Source organism: Myxocyprinus asiaticus, chromosome 8, assembly GCF_019703515.2.
Source record: "Myxocyprinus asiaticus isolate MX2 ecotype Aquarium Trade chromosome 8, UBuf_Myxa_2, whole genome shotgun sequence".
Classification (NCBI taxonomy): Eukaryota; Metazoa; Chordata; class Actinopteri; order Cypriniformes; family Catostomidae; genus Myxocyprinus; species Myxocyprinus asiaticus.
In genome coordinates this window covers 748,903-770,000 of record NC_059351.1, presented here as the reverse complement: position 1 = coordinate 770,000, position 21,098 = coordinate 748,903, and the positions used below count along the sequence as shown (strand labels likewise).

The 21,098-nt window shown below is 41.5% G+C and overlaps 1 protein-coding gene across 5 annotated transcripts in view; it reads right to left on the bottom strand.

The window, feature by feature from the left end:
* cntln (centlein, centrosomal protein) overlaps positions 1 to 21,098 on the bottom strand; it is a 122,420-nt gene that overhangs the window by 48,888 nt on the left and 52,434 nt on the right. For 4 of the 5 annotated variants that reach the window (XM_051704987.1, XM_051704989.1, XM_051704990.1 and 1 more), the window contains one exon: positions 17,129 to 17,221. The exons of the other annotated variant lie outside the window; for it this stretch is intronic. In XM_051704987.1, the coding sequence (XP_051560947.1) occupies positions 17,129 to 17,221 (93 nt within the window). The remainder of the gene's footprint in view (positions 1 to 17,128; positions 17,222 to 21,098) is intronic. 5 annotated transcript variants of the gene reach the window in all.

The window sequence follows — 21,098 nt, the reverse complement described above, 5'->3', positions numbered from 1 at the left end:
AGTTTTAACCCACGCTTGTTTGGAGGTTGCAGATAACCCACAAAGGACTTTGCACTGGGGTAACAAAAGCATTAAGGACTATATGGACTGAAAGCAGTATAGGAGCTTTCTACTTGCACCGTATCGTGTCGGATTACTTTCTTTTTTCTGTATCACGGACTTTTCATCTCATTACCATCCTCATCTGGGACTTTCCAACTCTCATCCATTCATCTCCGATCATTTCAGATGAGTCATATTTTTCTCTGGACTGTGTACCTTTTGCTCTCTCACCATACGGAACTGGTTGATCTATACATTTCCATGCTAATGTTTGCAAGCTGTCAGTTACTGTGTTACAGTTTTTTTTTTTTTTTTTTTAAGAGAGTTTTGATTGCCATGGCTGACCTCCATTTTGGTTCGGAGGGCGAGTTCGAGCCCAGACTAGATTTCACTGCAGGTCCATTCGTCACACAAAGAGAACCTGCGAAAGAACTCATAACCACATTCAGTGACATGGAGAACATGGAATAGAAGATGTTAATTGTGAAACTGATTAATGGATGTTTTTCTCCTCCTCCACCGCCACCTGAACTAGATATAAAGCAGGCTGCTGGAACTCTTGCAGCGGATTTTGTGGAAAATTTCACTTCAATGGAAAAACAGCTGTCAAACTGCATACAGAAGGTGAGTGACTACGTTACCAATGATCAATTGGAAGCTAGATGTAGAGTGGGAGAAGACAACTATACTATCGTATAGAAAGAGCATGTAAGCGTGTCAAGAAGGAATTTGAACTGAACATCCAAGAACTGGGAAAGTCAGTGATAGATTGTCTTAACAGACATGATGCCCAAATCGACTGAAAAATCACTGCCTGCATGCCTCCAACATCTTCTCCAATGCCCCATCTTCCATGTTCACATCCCAGCACTGCAGATTCTTGTATATCTAAAATAACCTACAAGGTACAAAGAAGTCACACTCCGCTAACAGCCAACACTTCGTGCATTTCCCACCGACCACCTGTAAACATAGAGTTCCCATGTTTCAGTGAAGGTGAAGCAGACGACCTAGTCACATATGTTGAGAAATCTTTACATCCTTTATGTGATACAGAGTTGTTTGCTACCCTTTCTTCTGTATTAAAAGGAACTGCCAGAGCTTGGTGGTCAGCAGAGAAGAAACATGAGCTCTTGGAAGCAAAGAAGTTTTCCTGAAGTCATTTCTAACTGAGGACTACGAGGAAGAAGCGGAAAGATGTCTGAGGGAAAGGAGACAAGGATCACAGGACAGTATCCATGAATTCGCCTATCAGTATCGAGCTCTGTGTTTCAGATATAGGAATGATATGCCTGAAAGGGAAATCATTCAAGCCATCCTTAGAAATTGCAGTCCAAACAGTGAAGGATGTGGGAGAGCTGGTAAGGATTGGAACCCAGAAAAGAGATTTTGAAGAATCCAAGAAGTACTGGAGCAGCATTAATACAGAAACACAAAAGAAAAAGAGTCAGCACATACGTGGCGCACCTACCCAGTCAACCATGGCCACTACCAATGTCATGCAGCCAAAATCACTTGAAATCCAGTCTAATAAGCACCATATGAGAATGATTTCTCTGCCTGTACTCCTGAGAGGCTGGTATCTTCATGCTATGTTAGATTAGGAAACACTTTCTCTCTGATCCAAGAATCTTTTTGGAGACAGTTGGAATCGAAAGAGAAGTGAAAGCCAAGTGGAGGGCAGACATTCTTACTGGCCAGTGGACAAGTTCAGACTGCATTGGGGTGATCAGACTGGAAAAGCAAAGTGTATGGACAAAGTTTCGCCATCACCCTGTATGTGATGAAAGACACCGACCTGACTTTTTCTTTAATCCTGGGGATGGATTATATGCGGTCATACAGCATCATACTGGATTTCTCGAAGGCCATGTACACTCTACCTTCAAAGTCTGGTGGAAAAGATCGAAGTCGTCCTTTCAGTACCAATGAGGCACCTTCTTTACCTCACCTGCACTTTTATCTTGCGGTACCTCTCTTTCCAGAAACAACAGAAACCAACCAGCTAATTAAGAAAATCGTACAAGCAGCTGATACCACCACCGAGTACAAGTCTTTGTTGTATGGAATGATGAAAGAGTGGCCGACTGTATGCACTACCGCCATCTGGCATACAAAGACTGTCAATCATTCAATCATCACACACAATGAAGTTCCATTTAGGAAAAGACCATACAGAGTTTCAAGGGACAAAGTCAATGACCAAGAAGTACAATATATGTCCAAAGGCATTATCCAACTGTCTGTTTCTCATTGGGCCTCTCCTGTGGTACTTGTGCCGAAGAAGGATGGAGGTACAAGATTCTGTGTTGACTACTGGGACCTAAATGCCAAGACTTACCTGGACTGTTATCCCATGCCTCAAATCCTGGAAATCCTAGAGTCATTACATGGAGCCTCTGTGTTCAGCACCTTGGATTTAAAGAGTGGATATTGGCAAGTGGATATGGAGTCAGACAGCATTCGTCACTTCTTCAGGTCTCTATGAATTCCTTAGTCTCCCCTTTGGCCTCAAAAACACCGCTGCCTCCTTCCAAAGACTCATTGAGATAGTTCTGAAAGGCTTAAAAGGGAAAAGTTGTTTCGTCTACATAAATGACATTGTTGTGTTCTCCAGAAATGAAGCCAAACACCTAGAACACCTCTCCCAAAAAGACGGATCCAATAAAAGTGAGATCTGTCAGTGAGTTCCCAGTTCCTCAATCACTCAAGGATGTGCAGAGAGAAGGGGGTCTGGGTAGCTTAGAGAGTATTGACGCTGACTACCACCCCTGGAGTCACGGGTTCGAATCTAGGGTGTGCTAAGTGACTCCAGCCAGGTCACCTAAGCAACCAAATTGGCCCGGTTGCTAGGGAGGGTAGTCACATGGGGTAACCTCCTCATGGTCACCATAATATGTGGTTCTCGCTCTCAGTTGGGCCCTTGGTGAGTTGTGCGTGGATAAGATTCAAGCCACATGATAAGATTCGTGGATTGACGGTCTCAGATGCAGAGGCAACTGAGATTCGTCCTCTGCCACATGGATTGAGGCGAGTCACTACGCCACTACGAGGACTTAGAGTGCATTGAGAATTGGGCATTCCAAATTGGGGAGAAAAAGGATTTGTAGGGATTCCTAGGCCTAGCAGGATGGTATCACTGCTGCATCCCTTGTTTCGCAGAAAGAGCAGCCCCTCTGCTCGCACTAAAGCAAAAAGGATCCACTTGGGTTTGGTCCGAAGAATGCCAAAGGTCCTTTGATGATTTGAAGCAGGCACTGACTAAATCTCCTGTTGTGACTCCCCCTGATTTTGCAAAATACTTTAAAGTCCAGACCGATGCAAGTCAAATAGGCCTGGGAGCTGCGTTGACAAAGGAGACTAATGGTGAAGAACATGTTATAGCCTACATGTCCAGATTGCTTCGCGGTGCTGAAAAAGCTTAACCGGAACTGGTTGATCTATACATTTCCATGCTACTGTTTGCAAACTGTCATTTACTGTGTTACCATTTTATCATCTAGATTTGGGTTTCAAACAAACACATAACGTTTCTCATTTTGTGTCTTATTTTGTACATACCATAGTGGTCCCCAACGCACTGCCAAAACAGCGCCAACCAGCATCTCTGAATAGCATTCTGAGCACACCACAATTGTACAGAGTGGTTATCTGAGTTACCGTAGACTTTGTCAGTTCGAACCAGTCTGGTCATTCTCTTGTTGACCTCTCTCATCAACAAGGTGTTTCTATCCACAGAACTGCCGCTCACTGGATGTTTTTTGTTTTTGGAACCATCCGGAGTAAATTCTAAAGACTGTTGTGTGTGAAAATCCCAGAAATACTCAAACCAGCCCATCCGGCACCAACAATCATCCATGCGATTAACTAATCAGCCAATGGTGAGGCAGCAGTGCATAAAATCATGCAGATACGGGTCAGGAGCTTCAGTTAATGTTCACATCAACCATCAGAATGGGGGAAAAATGTGATCTCAGTGATTTGGACTATGTCAAACAACAGTCAAACAATTCTCTGGGCAGGTTCAACCTACACTGGAATATTACTAAAAGAATCCCGCCATCATTGTGCCTACACTCACTGAAAAAAGGCACAGTTTAAGGTACAAAGCCATCACTAGTGTGGAACCCTTGTTTTTAATTCATATTTGTAACCAGAGGAACACAACATATGTGGACCGTTAAAGGAATACAGTCCTTAGGATACAATTATGTTCCCAAAACGAGTTACAAATTTTACAGAGGCACAAAAAAGGTCCCCTTGAGGATACCCACCCTTGTACCTTTAACCATACCTTTTTTAATGAGAGTGTACCTGACTTAAATTTCTCAAAGATTTCTCTGTATATATTCAACACAAGAATTCAAAATCAAAGACTGCTAATAACAACACAAATAAGTCACTGACTGAGGTGAAAAAGACAGACAGTGGTCTGATATGCACTTCTAATATTTTATGACTAATTTAATGCACATTTAAATGTGCAAATCCAGAATAATTGTGCTAAGATGAACGTAAAGAGATATTTGAATAACATCTACCACTTAAACACCATTAATTTTTCCTTTTCTTAGAGTGAGCTAAAAAGAGCAGCAAAACATTGAATGGTGAGCTGAATATTTTAGGCCATCATTAATCAAACAAATAATTAATGGAGGGGGTAAAAGTTGTGCTAGTCTTCAAAACAGACATCAAGCATTCTGACTTTGTGTTCTTCCATTTATGTCTCCCTGTCTGGGACCCAGGGCAAAAAGACACTCATTACTCCTAATACCTTGTAGCAATCAAGATGAAAAGCAAAAAACAGCGGCACAAGAAGGTTAAACTTTATTAAACTTCATTAAATTCAAAGTCTGGGATCATGTCTGTAACGGTCACTCTCAGTAGAGGGTGAGCAGTGTGAATCATCTCAAAGGCTTTTTTCCAGCTTAATGGCTGGGTAATTTATACTTTGATGTCGTTTGAGTGTAGCTATCACTGTCTAAGGGCTGTTTATTCTGTTTATGAGGCCTAAATAATTCCTGGCTCTTTTTACCCATAGACCCTAAGCAACAATTAACAAGTGTGGACATCCCTAACAGAGACAGACGCATAATGAGGAAGAGAGAGAGAGAGAGAGAGAGTGTAAAAACAAGCAGGGGGCGGGGGTAGAGATTACAAATGGGGGTATGTTCACTGTGCAAAATATACCACAGCAAATCCAGTCTTGTCTCACTACAAACCAAGATATTTTAATCTCAATGTATCCAGCACTCCGCTTTATTTGCCATAGCAACTAACTATATGGCTCAAGAGAAATTGCAATTTAGCTATGCAGGCGTTCCTCTGTCATTAAGCACAAGCATTTATGGGTCACTCTGTTTTCCTGCTGATTTTAATTTGCTATTAACAGTCGGTAGGGCACATATGTCCCTTAGGCAAAAAAATAAATAAATAACATTGTTAACAAACACTCGATTACACATAGACACAGACAATCACATGTCTAAAGGATTTTGAGTTGTTTTAGTAGACATAAAATAAAATTTGGGGCGCTCTCTTCGAGGTAGTCCAACACACACAGGAAATATAACTGCGAGGAACAGCAGAACCATAGGGCAAAAAGAAAAACATCTCAATTTGGACTTCATGTCCATTTCAATGGGTGCAGAATGGACAAAAAGGAGCTCCTGACTGTGAGAAGCACTTTCAAGAAACGAGTGCAATGAAATGAAGCAGAGGCGGACCACTGCTGATCTGAAAATATCCAGCAGCCTCTGCCTGCAATTAAGACAGCCTAAAACTACAGGCTGCAATAAGGTAATTAACCATTAGCAGATCATTGCAACACTTATGAACGCAACCTTCACAAGCACAATCATCCTAATATGGTCAGTAAAATGGCAGCCTGCCATCTTTTTCCAGCGCAGCTCCATTGCCATGGCCCATCATTAATTGTTGGCTATCAACAGTAATTTGGCTCGCCGTCCCACATAACAGCTTGATAAAGCAGTCCAGCCTAATTACACCTTGCATGTCCTGACCCATTCCTCTCACTGCAAACAATAAATAAATCAAGGTTAAGTGCAAACGAATAGAAGTCAGAGAGAGGACGAAATGAGACATGCCTTGAGGAGAGCGTGTAGGGGACCTGTGCTTTCAAAATCACACAGACAGTCGGTTATGTTCGTCTCGGGCTAGTGGAGATCAAAGACAGCGCTCTCCCCCTCCACTCCAACAATGTAGGTTTTTTTTTTTCTCTCCCCCCCCCCGAAAGCACAAGTTGGGCCAGCCTAAGTTTACTTAGTGCTCGCTGGAATGGGCATGACAGGGATCACCGCTAACCCCGAAGGACAGGTGCTGCGTGGCTGGAAAGAGAGCAGCTCCCTCGTGCTACTTGCAGGTCACTCCCAAGTAGCGCGTTAGTGCGAGTGCCGCAGCAGAAGGCCCTTAACAGGGAGCGTTGGCTGCTAGCCTGTAATTAGCTTGGACAGCTCAGGCTCAAAGAGAGAGAGAGGGAGGCAGCCAGGCTATATCATAATGAGCTCAGCTGGGATTAGGAGGACAGGCAGCGGGCTAGGTGGGGGCGAGAAAAGCGTGAGCACTCCTGTATGAGCGAGCCGGGGGTAGAGATCAAGCAGGGGAGGGCCAGGCCGCACTGGCTGGCAGGGTTAGACCCCTCAGCAAAGGATGGGCCAAATGAGGCCTGGCAAGGAAAGGGCCAAGGCTGCCTAATGAAGCGCGACACCTCCAGCCGACGAGATCAGCAGTAATTAACACACACACGCACATGGACTGTCACTGAATGTACCCCCCAAAAATCTCAAGGGAGCAAACCTCAAGACAGGAATGTCAGTGTGTTTAGTTGTTATAAATGTCTGTAGCTGCTCCAAGCATCTGTATTCAGTGTAAGGATGTTATTTTCAGGGAATGGTTTTGGAACAACTGGAAAAAAAAAAAAATATACATCCAAAATATATGCAAGCGCACACACACACACACACATTATATATATATATGTGCACATATTTTGTGTGTATATACACACATAAATTATATATATATATATATATATATTACACACACAGAAATACTCAAACCAGCCCATCTGGCACCAACAATCATGCCACGGTCCAAATCACTGAGATCACATTTTTTCCCCATTCTGATGGTTGATGTGAACATTAACTCCTGACCCATATCTGCATGATTTTATATCATATACTGCTGCCACACAATTGGCTGATTAGATAATCGCATGGATGATTGTTGGTGACAGACGGGCTGGTTTGAGTATTTCTGGGATTTTCATGCACAACAGTCTCTAGAATTTACTCAGAATGGTGCCAAAAACAAAAAACATCCAGTGAGCGGCAGTTCTGTGGACGAAAACACCTTGTTGATGAGAGAGGTCAACAGAGAATGGCCAGACTGGTTCGAGCTGATAAAGTCTACGGTAACTCAGATAACCACTCTGTACAATTGTGGTGAGAAGAATATCATCTCAGAATGCTATTCTTGTTTTGGCGGCACGAGGGAGACCTACATATTATTAGGCAGGTGCTTTTAATGTTGAGGCTGATTGGTGTATATACACAAATACAGTATACACTAGTGGCCAAAAGTTTGGAATAATGTACAGATTTTGCTCTTATGGAAATAAACTGGTACTTTTATTCATCAAAGTGGCATTCATCTGATCACAATGTATAGTCAGGACATTAATAATTACAATTTGAAAAAAAAAGTTCAGAACTTCTTAAACTACTTCAAAGAGTTCCTCCATGTGCAGCAATGACAGCTTTACAGATCCTTGTTATTCTAGCTGTCAGTTTGTCCAGATACTCAGGTGACATTTCACCCCACACTTCCTGTAGCACTTGCCATGGATGTGACTGTCTTGTCGGGCACTTCTCACGCACCTTACAGTCTAGCTGATCCCACAAAAGCTCAATGGGGTTAAGATCCAGAACACTCTTTTCCAATTATCTGTTGTCCAATGTCTGTGTTTCTTTGCCCACTCGAACCTTTTCTTTTTGTTTTTCTGTTTCAAAAGTGGCTTTTTCTTTGCAATTCTTCCCATAAGGCCTGCACCCCTGAGTCTTCTCTTTACTGTTGTACATGAAACTGGTGTTGAGCGGGTAGAATTCAATGAAGCTGTCAGCTGAGGACATGTGAGGCGTCTATTTCTCAAACTAGAGACTCTGATGTACTTATCCTCTTGTTTAGTTGTACATCTGGTCTTCCACATCTCTTTCTGTCCTTGTTAGAGCCAGTTGTCCTTTGTCTTTGAAGACTGTAGTGTACACCTTTGTATGAAATCTTCAGTGTTTTGGCAATTTCAAGCATTGTATAGCCTTCATTCCTCAAAACAATGATTGACTGATGAGTTTCTAGAAAAAGCTGTTTCTTTTTTGCCATTTTCGATATTCAATAATATTGACCTTAAGACATGCCAGTCTATTGCATACTGTGGCAACTCAAAAACAAACACAAAGACAATGTTAAGCTTGCATACCCTTAGTTCTTAATACTGTGTATTGCCCCCTTTAGCATCAATGACAGCGTGCAGTCTTTTGTAATAGTTGTCTATGAGGCCCCAAATTCTTGCAGGTGGTATAGCTGCCCATTCATCTTGGCAAAATGCCTCCAGGTCATGCAAAGTCTTTGGTCGTCTTGCATGAACCGCACGTTTGAGATCTCCCCAGAGTGGCTCGATGATATTAAGGTCAGGAGACTGTGATGGCCACTCCAGAACCTTCACCTTTTTCTGCTGTAACCACTGGAGTGTCAACTTGGCCTTGTGCTTAGGGTCATTGTCGTGCTGGAAAGTCCAAGAGTGTCCCATGCGCAGCTTTCATGCAGAAGAATGCAAACTGTCTGCCAGTATTTTCTGATAACATGCTGCATTCATCTTGTCATCAATTTTCACAAGATTCCCCGTGCCTTTAGAGCTCACACACCCCCAAAACATCAGTGAGCCACCACCATGCTTCACAGTGGGGATGGTATTCTTTTCACTATAGGCCTTGTTGACCCCTCTCCAAACATAGCGCTTATGGTTGTGCTTATTGTGTGCCTGTAACAAGGCCAAACATTCAAGGGTATGTAAACTTTTGATCAGGGCCATTTGGGTGATTTCTGTATCATTATGATTTAAAAAGGAGCCAAACAACTATGTGATGATAAATGGCTTCATATGATCACTATCCTTAAATAAAAGACATAGTCATATTTTCAAAATCAATGCCAAAATTTCAGAATTTCTGCCAGGGTATGCAAACTTTTGAGCACAACTGTATATGAAAAATGTTGCATAGTGAGGATGCCTTCAAAAATCATTTAATAAATTGTTTTCATTTGTCAGTGAACGCTATACAAAGTCCAGTAAACATAAAAGAAAATCTAAATCAATATTCGGTGTGACCAAATTTGCCTTCAAAACAGCACCAGTTCTCCTAGGTACACCTGGACACAGTTTTTCTTGGTTGTTGGCAGACAGGATGTCCCAAGCTTCTTGGAGAACTTGCCACAGTGTATATACGTATGACTACAAAGGACAGTTCGGACATTATTGGTTGCCCCCTGCCCCCCCTTCAAGAACTATACACTTCCAGATTGAGTAAAAAGGCTGGAAAAATCACTCTGGACCCCACTCACCCTGCCCACTACCTTTTTGAACCATTGCCTTCTGGCCGACACTTCAGAGCTCTGAGCACCAGAACCATCAGGCACAGGAACAGTTTTTTCCCTCAGGCTATCCATCTCATGAACAGTTAAAACTGCCCCATTGAGCAATAATTAATGTGCAATACACAGCTTAGTCTTTTTATATTTATCCAACATACCCTACCTCTTCTGCCATTACATTCCCTTGCTTTTGTATATAACAGATTTGTATTTGTATATTGTACATACGTATATATATATATATATATATATATATATATATATATATATTTGTCCTACTGTATATTTCTATATATACTTTATTTTCTATTCACTATTTATTTTTATTCTTTTTTTTTTTTTATTATTATTATCTCTGTCTTGTTGCTGTTTTGTATTGTTTGTGCACTAGAAGCTTCTGTCACCAAGACAAATTCCTTGTATGTGTAAGCATACTTGGCAATAAAGCTCATTCTGATACACACACACACACACACACACTCACACTCACAGACTATTCCTAAATTTATTTATCTATTCAAATTCAGCCAACATGGTATAGCACTTGAAAGTATGGTAATGTTTCATTTCCTGGTTGATGGATCAATTGTTTCAACATATTAGTCTTAAGCATTTGAGGGTGCGTTCATTTCTGATGACAATTATTGTAACTTAATTATACAAAGTATGAAACAGATTTCATCCCTTCTTAAAAAAGGCTTGCAAACGTGTTAAAAACCCTTGGAATAAATAGTTTCAGTTACGACTGTAACCTTGGTTCTCTGAAATGATCATCTTAGCCCTCCTTCACAGTCAAAATGAAGAGAGGGAGGAAAAACCTGGCAAAGGTGTTAGGAGAAGCCCATCCTCCAAGGACTCACCGGAGGAGGCCATGCATCTGGTGGAATGAGTTTTATCATGGGGCACTGAATGCCTTGCGAATCATAAGAGAGCATATTGGCATCAACAACCCAGTAAAACGTTTTTTGTTTGAAGAAGGCCAAACTATTTAACAGCCTCCAAAGCAGAAAAGGCGTTGATCTGACAGCCTGAATTGACTCATTCAGTCAATATACATGTGCAATGCCCTCAGAGGACAGAAAAAAACTAAAAACACGTACTGACCAAAAGGAGCTTGCCCACTAATAAACCACCCAGAGTGTCGTACCCCGTCACTATGGGAGTGACATACACCTTGATGTGAAAGCAAGGCTGCCCTGCAGTTCAGGTAACTGAGTACAACACGTATTGACAGGAGATGAGACTCGCTCAAATGGAGAATTCGGCACATCGGAGCCAACATTGACAGTGAACAAACTCCCCCCAACAATTTATGTATGCCACAACCACAGTGCTGTCCATGTGGATCAGAATGTGAAAGCCTTGAACGTCTGCCCGAAAAGCTCTCAGAGCAAAGCAGACAGCAAGCAGTTCCAGGCGATTTATGTGCCACATCATTTGCACACCTGTCCAGGTGCCAAAGGCCGGACAACGTCGCACAGGGCACCCAGGCCTTACTTGGATATTTCTGTCTTGACAACTTTGAGTCTGGCCACTTGGATGAGCACAACGCCCTTCTGGTGGAATGAGGTCATACTCCAAATAGGTAGCGTGGCAAAACAGCATTTGGTAAATGTGCAGGGGTCAGGGACATGCTGAAGTTTAGGACTTTGAACTTGTATGTTATCCCCAAAAGTACGCATCTTTCAGGTCTATTGGCACAAACCATTCGAAAGGACAAAAATTAGACCAAATCTGTCTGAGTAACCATCTTAAATGGAGACTTCCTGAGTTACGGTTCAAATGCCTCATGTCCAGTATGGACCCCAGCCCACCGTCCTTTTTGGCGACCAGAAAATAACGGCTGTAAGAAGTCTTTCTGTGTGTCACACACAAGCTGGTCATCATTTTCACGAGCCAAAATCCCCCACCCCACCAAAAGTGATCAAAATTACTGGAAACTTTAACTGTGTGCATTTGTTTGGACATTTTATTTGAAGGAAAATGATATGAGTTTTGCAGGACACAGGCCAATGATTTGTCATCTCTTGGGATATCTGAAAGCAAACATAGCCAGGAGTAGGATAGAACAGGAGGAAAACTTTGTCCAGAATTCATGGAAGCTCAGACTTTCCACCCCTTTATAAAAAAATGGACAGCACTTGCCCTTATAAAAGTTTACCATTGTTCTTCCATTGTTTAACAGTGGTATTTGTAATAAGGCCATAAACACAGGTAAGACCATTGATGGCTCCTCATTATTGTGGTTAGATCAAAGTAGATATTCTAAAAAATAAACTACAGTATTTGTTATGAAAAAACAAATAGCCTAAACACATTTAGAGACTTTAACTACAACATTCACAGTTGTAATAAAAATAAAGTCTAATAAATTTGCCCTAAAAGATTTACTATGAGTCTGTAACATTTCAGTCATAATATCAGCTATCATTACTACAGTTAAAAATGTGATACATTTTAGGAAGGGTGATGATGTGTAGATTGAAAAGTCTTATAATTTATGTTGGTACATGCTACAGTTTCGTTTCCCCCTTTTCCTCGTTAGCGCTGTTTATTATAACGAGGCTGAATAGCTGTCTGAGATGTTTCAAAGTGCTGTAATGTAGAACAATCCATGTAAAATTTCTAATGGTGGTCATAAGTTTTGTGATCTGCCCCACAATACTGAGGAAGCCTGGTTGAATATAACAGTGATGAGCTCTCTGCTATCCTCTCGCACCACTCTCACACGAAAACCAGGCTTTAATCGCGCTGTGAAAAATACACACCCGCGTTTCAGAAGAATATTTAGTGCTCATATAACACTGAATTTATACTGATTTATATTTAATTAAATTGAATTTGCTTTGGCGGCCCAACATAAACTAATTTTCAATGCAGAAAAAACATAACAGGCTAAAGTGGCTAGTAAGAGTAACAGAGTTGCACGCTACTGCCAATTTCCACGTAGAATGTGGCAAACATTTGGCACACTGAAAATCAGGCATGGGCATTTCCAAGGCATTTTGTAGTAGAATACTCTAACGCACAAAAAACGAGCACCCGTTTGCTCAATCTAAAATGCACGTTAAAAAACACGTGACACGTACGTGAATCTTATATATATATATTTATATACAGGTGCATCTCAATAAATTAGAATGTCGTGGAAAAGTTCATTTATTTCAGTAATTCAACTCAAATTGTGAAACTCGTGTATTAAATAAATTCAATGCACACAGACTGAAGTAGTTTAAGTATTTGGTTCTTTTAATTGTGATGATTTTGGCTCACATTTAACAAAAACCCACCAATTCACTATCTCAAAAAATTAGAATATGGTGACATGCCAATCAGCTAATCAACTCAAAACACCTGCAAAGGTTTCCTGAGCCTTCAAAATGGTCTCTCAGTTTGGTTCACTAGGCTACACAATCATGGGGAAGACTGCTGATCTGACAGTTGTCCAGAAGACAATCATTGACACCCTTCACAAGGAGGGTAAGCCACAAACATTCATTGCCAAAGAAGCTGGCTGTTCACAGAGTGCTGTATCCAAGCATGTTAACAGAAAGTTGAGTGGAAGGAAAAAGTGTGGAAGAAAAAGATGCACAACCAACCGAGAGAACCGCAGCCTTATGATTGTCAAGCAAAATCGATTCAAGAATTTGGGTGAACTTCACAAGGAATGGACTGAGGCTGGGGTCAAGGCATCAAGAGCCACCACACACAGACATGTCAAGAAATTTGGCTACAGTTGTCGTATTCCTCTTGTTAAGCCACTCCTGAACCACAGACAACGTCAGAGGCGTCTTACCTGGGCTAAGGAGAAGAAGAACTGGACTGTTGCCCAGTGTTCCAAAGTCCTCTTTTCAGATGAGAGCAAGTTTTGTATTTCATTTGGAAACCAAGGTCCTAGAGTCTGGAGGAAGGGTGGAGAAGCTCATAGCCCAAGTTGCTTGAAGTCCAGTGTTAAGTTTCCACAGTCTGTGATGATTTGGGGTGCAATGTCATCTGCTGGTGTTGGTCCATTGTGTTTTTTGAAAACCAAAGTCACTGCACCCGTTTACCAAGAAATTTTGGAGCACTTCATGCTTCCTTCTGCTGACCAGCTTTTTAAAGATGCTGATTTCATTTTCCAGCAGGATTTGGCACCTGCCCACACTGCCAAAAGCACCAAAAGTTGGTTAAATGACCATGGTGTTGGTGTGCTTGACTGGCCAGCAAACTCACCAGACCTGAACCCCATAGAGAATCTATGGGGTATTGTCAAGAGGAAAATGAGGAGAAACAAGAGACCAAAAAATGCAGATGAGCTGAAGGCCACTGTCAAAGAAACCTGGGCTTCCATACCACCTCAGCAGTGCCACAAACTGATCATCTCCATGCCACGCCGAATTGAGGCAGTAATTAAAGCAAAAGGAGCCCCTACCAAGTATTGAGTACATATACAGTAAATGAACATACTTTCCAGAAGGCCAACAATTCACTAAAAATGTTTTTCTTATTGGTCTTATGATGTATTCTAATTTTTTGAGATAGTGAATTGGTGGGTTTTTGTTAAATGTGAGCCAAAATCATCACAATTAAAAGAACCAAAGACTTAAACTACTTCAGTCTGTGTGCACTGAATTTATTTAATACACGAGTTTCACAATTTGAGTTGAATTACTGAAATAAATGAACTTTTCCACGACATTCTAATTTATTGAGATGCACCTGTATATATATATATTTATTTTTTTATTCACAAACATTATATCTTCAACAAACTATTCTTTTCTTTTGAGAAAATATGTAATGAACAATATGCATTAATAAAAATGGAAAACAAAAAAGATTTTAAACTAACAGTAAAAAACAATTGCTCACCCAGAGCTTACATAGAAACCAATACTGACGGCATGAGGGTAAAGCACAGATATCTACATAAAGGCATCACATTTTTATCATTTCATGTTATTATTCAGAAAACAAGTGGTGAAAGTTGGCTTTTATAAAATGCGCTCTGCATGTTATAGGATTTCACGCTCATACACACATACTGGTTTGAGTTTGCTTCACATTTTTTCCACCATAAAAGCAGATCCTCCTCTGTTGGTTTAGAGTTGAATTCAATAAGAACCAACATATTTCAAGTATTGCCTTGTAATATGATAACTTGGCTGCACCGACGCCATGATATATCATCTTCTCAACCAACACCTCAACACCACACGTATCCACAGTGCCCCCCAGTGGACTCAATTGTAACTGCAAGATTTGGTGAGAGATTAAGAGGGAAAACAGTGTAATTCAACGCTGCTCACGGCAGGCAAACGCGGAAAGGAAAATGAATTTGCGATATTTGAGTAGTGTTTTTAATACTCGAGTAACTGGTGCAGAATGAGCACTCTATAACTCGTGCACATCCCTACTGAAGACATGTTCAGAGAGAGTGAGAGAATCATTTTGGGGACACAAGAGAGTTTTCCCAGCCTTCTTTGGAGCTTGAGTGGACCGTTACGTAGGCTTTAGCCCCGCTTTAAGGTGCATAGACCATCAGGAAAGCTTGCCTCGTCCAGAAGGAGGTTTTCCGCTGGAAAGAGAGCTAGAAAGCACAATTACATTTTTTGGCCATGGCCATTTTAGCCTCACTGCTGGCTCAATCTTCGCCTTCTGGGGGAGAACTAAAGACTCAAAGGTACTTTGCTTCATGGGGCATTACCCAGAGGAAGAATCTGAACGAACCAGCCGCGCTTCTTGGCCGACTAGAATCTCTTGGTGAAAGCACTCGTAGCGTCACAAAACCTGCTGTGACAATGGACCATCGAGCAGAAAGGCTTCTCATCGATCTGACAAAAGGCTGGGCAGTGATCTTGGTAGCCCAGAGAACCAGGTCTGTGGCACGGCACAGCTTGCTGAAGGACTCGGGGTGCGGGGTGCTTTAATCCATGTCCTTCAGTAGGTCTGGCTGGTTGGCCTGCAAGACCGCCATGGTGTGCACGGCTGAACCATCTTTGCCCGGCACAGTGTGGACATCAGCCAACGTGGCTTAGAAGGGTGGACCAGCTTCGATTTCAATGGCAGTGCGGAAGAGGTGGCGCACAAGTGCGACGCGACAGCCTCTTCCACTGGGAAAGCTCTGAATAGCCTCTCTACGCTGTGCAATCAAGCAACGGAGACAGCACTATCGCTGAGTAGGGAGAGCATCATGTCTTAACCAGCTGTTCGTGCAGCTCATTAAACAACAGCAACGGGCGACAGGACTCAGAGTCACAGGCGACTCTGTAAAAACCGTTCATTGAGTCAAGAACGCTCGGGCACATCAGGCATAGGCCATTCGCACTAGAGTTTTGACCACTCGAGTGAGAACCTCCATCGTCTAGCAACGGAAACCTTTCTCGCTCACTTTTCTTCCTTGCAGTGGGAAATACCAATGGGCTCATCAGCCACGTGTGACCAGGTCTTTCCATCAGAGGCCCCCAGAGATTTTAAAATCCCCCTCCTCATCATCTTTCCTGAACATGATCATACCATGTGCGCCAATGTTTGGGCACAGATTGTCATGGCTGAACCAAATGGGCAAAACTGCTTGAAATGGAGGAGAGGATACACTCGAGGCCTGAGCTGATGACAAATCATCCTCAAAATCTCCGTGCTCTACATCCCATCCTCGCTTACCTTCCTCATGCAGTCCCTCGGGAGTCCCCCGATGAGGTCAGAGATGGGGAGGAGTGGGGACAGGCTTCGACTTTCAGAAAAAAAGCGAGATGAAGGCAAAGAGTCCTGAGTTTTATGCGCTCACAATGAACGAAGTCACTCAATGAGTTCTGCATCCACGTGGGCCTGAATCAGTCAGATAGCAGCACTCATGCTCATCGGAAAGAGGGATATATGTCTCACACAGAGGAAAACACTGACGAACTGCCATCTTTAAAACTACATCTTTAAGAAAAAGGCTCTTTTAGTTTCTTTTGTAGAAGAAACACACACAATAGATACAAAACTGCAATACACGGAAGTTTAAAAGGATACGATGATCGTCGGAAGCACAACAGGCAGAAGAAAATATTCCACTCCTGTGCCAGTTCAAGACGACGAAGCGAATAGGCTAGCAGAGTACAAGAAATGACACTGTGACCTTGAAGATAAATATTCGGACAAAATGGCGCTGTGCTCCTGTTCATGTGCTCGTGATGACGTGTGTATATGGGCCGGACACCCAAACGCCATCTTCCAATGAGATGGCATTATTCCACATACATTCTTTTTATTTCTTGAAGTTTTCCTTTTCTTTTTTGTGTAGTCAACAGGGGAAATATACATGTTCAGTATAAGGAAAGCTAATGATCTTGTGTGGAATCATGCTGGGTGATAATAATGATTGGGATGAGAGGGACAGTGTGATACAGGGGGTGACGCCTCTACAGGACCTGACAAAACGACACACACTTACTTGTCAGCGATTAGCTTCTCGTTCTCCTCTTTATAGAACAGCAGTTTGCTCCACACCTCATCACTGTCCAGCTGTAGTGTCTTGTCTCTTTTCCTGCATATATAGATCCACAGAAAAACAAAAGCATGCAAACATAAAACAGTCATACACAAGACAGCCTGTTTTATACCTATACATACTGTAATAATCTATTTTTTATATTAAAGTAAAATTATAATATCAAGGTTTAATAGCTAAATAATATAATTGTAAATATTGATAACGTCTTGCCACCTGTCTCCACATTTAATGAGTTCTGCATTATCTTTAACGACTAAAGAAACAGACAGTATATTTCATCATATTTTTATAGGCAAATTGGTACAGTATAATCCAGTGTTTCCCAACCTTTTTTCTGCCACGGCACACTTTTCACGACTAAATAATTCTACGGCACACCACTATCCCACATAGGCTAACCATCGTCAATATTTTTCCTTTTCAAAAACTTGTCCATGTTTTCTGTTCATCTTAGTAGCGTGCTTACTTGTAATGTTTGAAATTCGGCTATGCAAAAAAAAAAAAAAAAGGTCACATGGGTAGGCAATGCTGTGTGAGGTCACAGGTGACAAGAGCGCTAAATGGGTAATGAAAAAACAACAAATTTGCTTATTTTCTAATTTGTAGGTTTGTTCTTGCAATGCCACAACAAATTACAGGGATGCAAACTCATGAGGGGTGAAAAAGGTAAGACAAGGTTTATTTTTTTTTTAAAGAATAAGCTAAAAGCACCAATTCCAGCTTCCTTCAGTCTGAGCATTATTTTCCATCCAAAAAGACAACAATAATAGGGAGTTTCAATAACGTCCTTCTCCTTTATTAAAACTTGCATGACTATAAATACTGACTTCAGTATAAGAATTATAAAACACAAAGCAGATCTACAGTATCATTTTCCTACAGTAGCCTATTTAAACTGCTGAACATGGCTTTTATCAGAAAAGACCACAATAATAGACAAATAATAATAATTTTGAGTTTCAATAATGTTCTTTCATCATTGTAAAGCGCATTTCACATGAGTTGAGTCGAGGCGTCAACGCTCCGTTCATCGCCAGCGTCAAGCGCCACACTGCCCTCCACATGACAAGCGTTGCAGAAAGCGTCACAGAGGGGCGATTTTACGAGTTTACCACGTAAAAAGTGGGAGGTGTGCACAATAAACACTGAAAACATGTATTTGGACGAGAGAAAAAAAGCTTGCAGTTGCTTTGATAGCAGAAAGTAATAAAAGGACTCGTTTCTGTTTAGGTCGAAGCGTTTTCTTGGTGAATTTAAATGAGTTCAGTAACTGGGGTCTCTGATATTCGTAAACGATAAGGTCATATTTAATTAAAAGAAATTATGAGACATTCAATGTCGCTTCACAAATTTGGACAGTGTTTTTTTTTTTTTCACCCAATTTGGAATGCCCAAATCCCAGTGCGCTTTTAAGTCCTCGTGGTGGCGTAGTGACTCGCCTCAATCCGTGTGGCGGAGAATGAATCCCAGTTGCCTCCGCGTCTGAGACCATCAACCCGCGCATCTTATCACGTGGCTTGTTGGAGGCTTCACACCATCCACCGCTGCATCCGCACTCAACTCACCACGCACCCCACCGAGAGTAAGAACCACATTATAGCGACCACGTGGAGGTTACCCCATGTGACTCTACCCTCCCTAGCAACCGGGCCAATTTGGTTGCTTAGGAGACCTGACTGGAGTCACTCAGCACACACTGGATTCAAACTAGTGAACTCCAGGTGTGGTAGCCAGCATCTTTTACCACTGAGCTACCCAGACCCCCAATTTGGACAGTTTTTAAATATTTCTTGTTGCTTAGTACTCTCAAAGACATTATTGGTGAAGCAAAAATGTGTGTGTGAAAAACACTTTGGTGTGAAGTGCGTCACACTGGTATAAATAACATCACATCAATGATTAAAATGGGAGGGCTACAAATGAACATTCAAAATCCACAAAACACTCGTCAATAATCCACCTGGGAAATGGTATTTTCTGTTTATCTAAAGTTGATGTTTCAGACACCTGTTGCAGAAGAGAAAATTAAAGTAGACGGCCCATGGCCCGTTTGTATACATCACACATTCGTCTATCTTCCAAACATATGCTAAACATGTTTCCGTAGTCTATTTTTACCTGGTACACAGACTCATCCACTCACAGCTTCCCATCAGGCTGTTTTCCTATTTATGTCTCAATAAACGCCCATACAGGACAGGAAATTCAGCTACAGCGAGTATATTCTTCTCCAAGTTGCTTTTGACTACACAAAAGCTAAATGTTGATTGATTGGTTGTGAATAAATTCAGCTCTGATTGGTCAGTGACAAGAAGCAGCCGCTTAAAATAAAATATTTTTATCTTGCACAGTGTGGCCTCAAGCAGTCGTGCACGACAAAGCGGCAGGATTCTTGTGAACGAGCTTGGAAAGCGGCACCGCTTCGACTGCCACCTCCGTTTTGCCACCTGCCGCCTCTTTCTTATTGAAAATGAATAAGGAAAACGTGGTGATTGCGTCCCATGTAAAACCGCCTTAATACTGTTAATGTGTCCAGACTAGGGATGTCCATTTCTGTGTACTTGCCATATAATACTGTGTATAAAATATTTTATTTAAACATTTATAAAATATTATTTAGGTAAAATTATACACATTTCAAAATATGATTTATTACAAAAAAACTGTAATAATGTGTGCATCTTTAACTATCATATGGACAACCAGTCAGTAATGACACCAATTTAAGTTTTACCAACCTTCTAGCTTCATTTTGAGTCAGACGTGACTGACTCGAGATTCAGTAAATGTGTCACATGTTTAAAGGGACAGTTCTGCCAGAAATTAAATTTGGGTGAACTGTTCCTTCAGTAACAACTCTGATTCAGAGAAGGATTCATCAGACAGATTTAAGCCATTAACTTGTGTGTCGATGAGTCGTTTGGGGCAATTTAATAAAAGAACAAGCATATAAGAGTCATTTGTTCATGAACTGGACTTCACTAGTCACAATGCTTTTTATTTGTGTGTGCAGCCAGCGAACATAACACAACAGAAAGAAGTATTGTTTTCGCCGTCATTTTGCGGTACACATTTTTATCTCATCACATTCAATTCTGACCGCAAATAACTCAAGTTTTCCATTAATACTATAATAAACATACAAGGTTCCTCTCAGTGTAGACACTACCTTTAAGTCAAAATTAGCACCGCTCACCACAAACACTATATAAACCCCATTCCACAGATGTGTTCCTCTCATAACGCCCTTGAACTTAGTGCACGGCAGAGTGCCTTTGGGTACCGTGGGAGCAGCCCTACATCTTGTGAGAACACTCGCCCTGAGAAGCCACTCTTCACCCGAAAGCTTAACAAGCAACAACCCAGAGACATACCGTCTTAATTCAATGTGAAATCCAGTGTTAAAGCTGTGAATGGCCTCCTGAAGGACATCCTCATGAAACAGAGCTCAGAGAAAAGCATCTTCATTCCCTGCAAGCCTCCTTCACCTTCTCTGCAGTAAGCACATCTCCCTTTATTATACAGCAAGAGAGTAAACTACAAGATCTTTTCGGAAAGGCAGCGGCTAATTACTTTGATTCAGTGAATCTGTTTATGAGTGCAACTTTGATCAGTATGTGGATGTTTTAATATGTTTTAATTGTATTTACTTATCCCAATGCTCTCAGTCTGAGTTGGAAACATGAAAATTCCTTCTGGAGGAAAAAGTGCATGTTTTGATGTTTCCCTAAAAGTGCTAGAGCTAATCATGACTGACGTGGCGTGTTACACAGGGCTGCAACATTCTAATGAGATGTTAGTCTACAGCAGTGTGCCGGGACTCCTGCTGGGGTCCATACTCGCTTGTGCTAATACATGTGTAATAATGATAACTCTCCTAATATATTTGAATTAATGCATGCCTGACCAT